The sequence below is a fragment of the Chrysochloris asiatica genome, unplaced genomic scaffold (genome assembly GCF_000296735.1).
Source record: "Chrysochloris asiatica unplaced genomic scaffold, ChrAsi1.0 scaffold00132, whole genome shotgun sequence".
NCBI classification, from domain to species: Eukaryota; Metazoa; Chordata; class Mammalia; order Afrosoricida; family Chrysochloridae; genus Chrysochloris; species Chrysochloris asiatica.
This window is the reverse complement of record NW_006408650.1, coordinates 6,574,606-6,580,605: the sequence shown is the minus strand read 5'-3', so window position 1 is coordinate 6,580,605 and position 6,000 is coordinate 6,574,606. Positions and strand designations below refer to the sequence as shown.

Here is a 6,000-nt window from a genome sequence, read left to right as displayed (position 1 = left end):
CACCGCCACCGCCAGGAACCTGTTTCTCAGCAGCCATCTTACCCTGCGCCGCGGAGCAGGACGGGATAGAGAAGGCGGGACAACTGAGGGCTCTAGAGAGCAGGACCTGCCAGGACCGGCTGATGGGATAGCGGCGGACTTCGCCTCCGACCGCCCATCCTGCAGGTCGGACCCGTTTGTTGGAGTGCGCCTGCGCGTAGCCTGAGCTTTCCCTGGGCTGGTAAAGGGTCATGAGGGAGCCGGTAACTCGAGGGCCCTCCCCACCTCCCATTCAGCAAGTGCTGGCGGGCCCGGAGGTGGACCCCCACCTGCTGCATCCCAGCTCGAGATCAGGCTCACGTCCTGCACTGAGTGGGCCAAGGACTTTGGCCTTTGGGTGCCATAACAGCGGGGGACTAGAGATGGGGTTCTCACTCTCCCAGGAGGACGCACAGTCGGTCTGTGAGGGTACAGCTGCTGTCTGTGTGAGAAGACGGCGGTCAGAGCAATTCCTGATGTCATCAACAGTGTCCGATGTGAGGACTTGCTTTGGCCGTTTCAAACCTCTAGGTGGCCCAAGGAAAGAGGTGTTGCGGTGATCGAGGTTCTGAGCCTTCTGCAAAAGGGCTCCAATACCAGCGCTGCCACTATGGTTGTGAGATACTGGCAAGGAGCTTCAACTCCCTCACCATCTGGTCCCTCCCCTGTGAAATGGGGATAACCAATTCAAACGGTTGTCATAAAGATTAAAGAAAAGAACTCATGTTTATTCCCACTCATAGCGACTCCGTTTTAGGCTGGGTTATCTAAAGGATCAAAACGAGTGAAGTTATTACGTATCACCTAGTGACTGTGACTCATTATTGTTAAGTGCCCTCCAGTCGGTTCTGACTGTATAGTGTTTCCGAGGACCTTTGGTGATTTTGAACCGCTGACCTTGCGTTTCAAACCAACCTTGAGGTCTAGTGGTTATCCTATGGCGCCATACTAGGGTTTCTAAGGAATGCCTTGGGGGGGTTCGAATTATCAGTCTTGAGGTTAACAGATCCTGGTGTGGTGCTGTAGGATAAACACTGGACTGTTAACCAAAATGTCAGCAGTTCAAACCCACCAGCCACTGTTGCTCTCAGAAACCCTACCCAGGGTCGCTATGAGTCAGATAATATGGTGCTGAAGGTTAATGCACTAGACTGCAAGGTCGGTTTGAATTGCAAGGTTGGCGGTCCAAGCTCACCAGCTGCTTCTTGGAAACCCTATACAGGGTCATGTATATATATAAAAACATAAAATAAACCAAACCCACTGTCATCAAATCCATTCTGACTTACATAAACCTTATAGAACAAAATAGAACTTGCTCAATAGGGTTTCCTAGACTGTAAACCTTCACTAAAACAAACCTGCCTCATCTGCCTCCCAGGGAATGACAGGTGAGTTGGAAATGCTGACCTATCAATTAGCAGCCCAACATTTAGTATGCATAGATTCATTTCCATTAGTACAGTTGTTATTGTTGTTGTTAACCGCCGTCGAGTTGATTCTGACTCATAGCAAGCCTGTTTAGGGTTTCCGAGGAGCAACTGGTGGATTTGAACCACCCATTTTGCAGTTCAAACCGACTTTGATGGTCCATTGTTTATCCTATAGCACCACACCAGGATTTGTAGAGGCTGGTTAAGTCCCCAAATCTGTGGATCAGGTATCGGGCTGGAGGCTTCTCCTGACACAGGATTGCAGACGCTGTCAAATCCCCAAATCTGGCGGTCAGGTGTTGAGCAGCTGTCTCCTAACCCAAGAGCCAGAAGTCAGAGGATGGCGAGTTGGGTGGCGGAAGGAGGGAAGAGGTTTGCCAGCACATCCATATATATTGGATACAGGCCACACCCCCAAGGAAACGCCCCTTTCAGCTGATAGGCTGCTCACATAAGATCACAAAATGGAGGATAATTATATAATGACAAACGCTGAGAATCATGGCCTAGCCAAATAAACTTGCATGATCCTATAGTTAGCACATGACAGCCATAGACTCTACAGGACAGAATAGAAGGTTTCCAAGGTTGTAATCTTTACAGTGAATAAGGAAGATTGTAGAAGAATTGATGCCTTTGAGTTGTGGTGTTGGAGGAGAATACTGAAAGTGCCATGGACTGCCAAAAGAACCAATAGATCTGTTTTGGAAGAAGTGCAGCCAGAGTGCTCCTTGGAGGCCAAGATGGTTAGGCTTCGTCTCTCATACTTTGGACACATTGTCCGGAGAGAACAGTCGCTGGAGAAGGATGTCATGCTGGGTAAGATGGAGGGTCAGAGAAAAAGAGGAAGACCCCCAACGAGATGGATCAGCCAGGTGGCATCATTGATGGCGTCAAGTGTGGTGGCGGTAGTGAGGTTGGCCCAGGATCGGACATTGTTTCGTTCTGCTGTGCATGGGGTCGCTATGAGTCGGTTCTGACTCGACGGCACCTGACAACAACAACAATCTTTACAGAAATAGACTGCTACATCTTTTTCCCGTGGAGCAACAAATAGGTTGGAACTACCAAACTAACCCCTTATCCACTGCTCTACAAAAGCTCCTTTTTATTAATTTTTTTTTTAAGTTGGCCTCCCAAATGCCTGTTTCCTATGAATGATGGCATTTAACAACAACAACATATCCACACCAAAAAAAAAGACAAAAAAATCCTGTTGCCAACTAGTTGATGCTGACTCACAGCGACCCATGCGTTACAGAGTAGAACTTGACAGAGTTTCTTGACTGTAATCTTGTGGAAGCACATCTGGAGACCTTTCTTCAATGGTATCACTGGGTGGGTCTGAACTACCACCTTTAGCTCAGTTTGTTGTTGTTGTTGTTAGGTGCCATCGAGTCAGTATAGACTCATAGAGACCCTATGCACAACAGAATGAAACATTGCCCGGTCCTGGGCCAACTTTGCAATTGTTGCCACGCTTGAGCCCATTGATGCTGCCACTTTGCCAATCCATCTCACTGGGGGTCTTCCTCTTTTTCTCTGACCCTCCACCTTACCAAACATGAGATCCTTCTCCAGCGACTGGTCCCTCCTGACAATATGTCTGAAGTACGAGAGACAAAGTTTAGCCATCCTGGCCTCCAAGGAGCACTCTGGCTGCACTTCTTCCAACATGGTTCTTTTGGCAGTCTATGGCACTTTGAATATTCTCCTCCAACACCATAACTCAAAAACATCAATTCTTCTATGGTCTTCCTTATTCACTGTCCAGCTTTTGCATGCATGTGGGTTATTGTAAATACCATGGCTTGGGTCAGGTGCACCTTAGTCCTCAAGCTGACATCTTTGCTCGTCAACACTTTAAAAAGGTCTTGTGCAGCAGATTTCCCTAATGCAATACGTCGTTTGATTTCTTGACTGCTGCTTCCATGAGTGTTGATAGTTAATCCAAGAAGAATGAAGTCCTTGACAACTTCAATCTTTTCTCTATTGATAAGAATGTTGTTTATTGGTCCAGTGGTGAGGATTTTTGTTTTCTTTACATTGAGTTGTAATCCATACCGAAGGCTGTGCTCTTTGATCTTTATCAGAAAATCTTCACTTTCAGCAAACAGTTGTTGTGATGTGCCGTGGAGTTGGTTCCGACCCATAGCGACCCTGTACAGGGTTTCCAAGGTTGTAAATCTTTACGGGAGCAGAAAGCCTAATCTGTCTCTCAGCAAGCAGTAGTCCAGTGCAAATTATTCAGGCCACTCTAAGTCCTGTTTGTTGTTATTGTTAAGTGCCATTGAGTCGATTCTGATTCCTAGAGACCCTGTATAAAGTTTCGAGCTGTTCATCTTTGCAGGACCAGAAAGTTTCATCTTCCTCAGATAGGCTGGTGGATTCGAACTGCCAACTTTGTGGCTCGCAGCTCAGTGCTTACCTTACAGAGCTCCTGCGCTCCCTCAGGGACCTATATGTCCATACAATTTAGTAGTAAAAAGGGGTAATGTTTTGATATACCCTATAATATAGATAAAACCTGAGAACATTATGCAAAGCGAAACAAGGCAGACACATACAAAAACACACAATGTATGATTCCATTCTATGCATATCAAGAATAGGCAAATGTATAAGGACAAATTAGAATAGAGGTTCCCTGGGTGTGGGGGGGAAGAATGGAGGGTGATAACTAAGGGTAAGGGTTTCTTTGGGGGGAAACAAAAACAGATTTGATTGTGATAATATTTACACAACTCGAAATATACTAAGAAACATTGAATTGAGTACTTTAAATGTGGTCTTTGAATTATAAATTATATCTCAGTAAAACTGTCATGTCGTCCCTGCCCCTCTCCTGTCAAATGAGATTAAGAATTCATTCAAGAGTCATTTTCTTAAGAGGCCTTTGTGATCATCATATTTAGAATTGCATCTCCACCTCAATATTCCCTTATCTGACTTACTCTCCCCCAAGCACTTATCAACTTCTAATAGAGTAATAACGGAGTGAATACTTATTGTCTGTCACCCCTACTAGAAAGTAAGCTCATGCAGGGCCTTTGAAGAGCTGGCAGGTATAGCTGGCGATTCACATTGATGCTCAGCAAGGAATACCTATTGCTGCCAAGTTAATTCTCATTCTTGGAGGCCCCATGTGTTACAGGGTAGAACTGCTCCAACTTTGTTGCCGTTGTTTTTCATTTATTACGTATTTGGTGAAAGTTTACATAACAAATTTTGTTGTTGTTGTTAAGTGCTGTCAAGTCGGTTCCAACTCATAGCGACCCTGTATAGGGTTTCTGAGGAGCGGTTGGTGAGCTTGAACCACAGACCTTGAGGTTCAAACTGACTTTGCAATCCAGCGTATTAACCCACAGCAACACACCAGGACTTCACATAGAAAATTAGGTTCCCATTTGATTACTTTGGACATATTATCAGGAGGGACCAGTCCCTGGAGAAGGACTTCATGCTTGGTAAAGTGGAGGGTCAGTGAAAAAGATAAGGCCCCAACAAGATGGATTGGCACGGTGGCAAGAGCAATGGGCTCAAGCGTAACCACAATTATAAGGATGGCACACAACTAGGCAGTGTTCCCTTCTGTTGTGTGTAAGGTCTCTATGAGTCAGACCTAACTCGATGGCACCAAACAACAACAGCAATACATATTGGTTACTTTTTTGTGTTTGTTTTTTAACAATATATTATTAACATTTTCAATGTTTCTATTCTGGTTGTTTTGTTTCCATTAATCTAGCTTCCCTGTGCCCCCCTTATAGTCTCATCTTTGCTTTAGGGTAAATATTGAACCATAGGGTTTTCATAACTTTGTTCTTTGTGGAAACAAAACATCTAACTTTTCTTCTACTGTGCTAGGAGTGTTTGAGCCCCCAACCTTTAAGTCAGTGTTGTTAAGTGCTGACAAGTTGACTCGGACTCATAGTGACCCTGTGTATTTTGAGGAGCAGGTGGTGGATTTGAACTGCTGATCTTGTGAGTAATAGTCTAGAACTTAACCCTACAGTGCCACACCAAAACCCCTTTAAGCTAATAATTGAGTACAACACATTTGTGCCACCCAGGGGCTTCTGGCAACGAATAAACCAAAAACAAAATCTACTACCATCATGTCGAGTTCAATTCATAGAGACCACATGTAAGGTTTCTAAGGCTATAACTATTTCCAGGAGCATAAAGCCTCACCTTTCTCCAGTGGAGTAGCTAGTAGGTTTGAACTGCTGACCTTGCAGTTAGCAGTCCAGGGCTTATCCTACAGCACCACCAGGGCTTCTTGGGGCTTAATAAACAATTACTGAAAAATTAATGGTAAGCATTTTGTAAACTGAACTGTCATTACCTTCCTGTTCTGTGAAAAGCAGGTAGGGTACAGTGTGTATATCTTTCCCTGCCAAAGGGAGTAGGCAGTGGGGCTCCTTCAGGGCTGAGACCCTGGGGGCAAAGAATAAAAAACATGGTCTTGACTGGGACCCACAGACCAGGCAGGGGACAGTGAGGTGGAGACTAAGCTGTGGTCTCAGAGGGGGCAATTTTCAGACAC

The 6,000-nt window shown here is 45.2% G+C and overlaps 1 protein-coding gene across 2 annotated transcripts in view; it reads right to left on the bottom strand.

The window, feature by feature from the left end:
- SRP68 (signal recognition particle 68kDa) overlaps positions 1-37 on the bottom strand; it is a 50,218-nt gene extending 50,181 nt beyond the window's left edge. For both annotated transcript variants that reach the window (XM_006869561.1, XM_006869562.1), the window contains exon 1: positions 3-37. In XM_006869561.1, coding sequence (XP_006869623.1) covers positions 3-37 — 35 coding nt within the window. The remainder of the gene's footprint in view (positions 1-2) is intronic.
- Between the last annotated feature and the right edge of the window lie 5,963 nt (positions 38-6,000).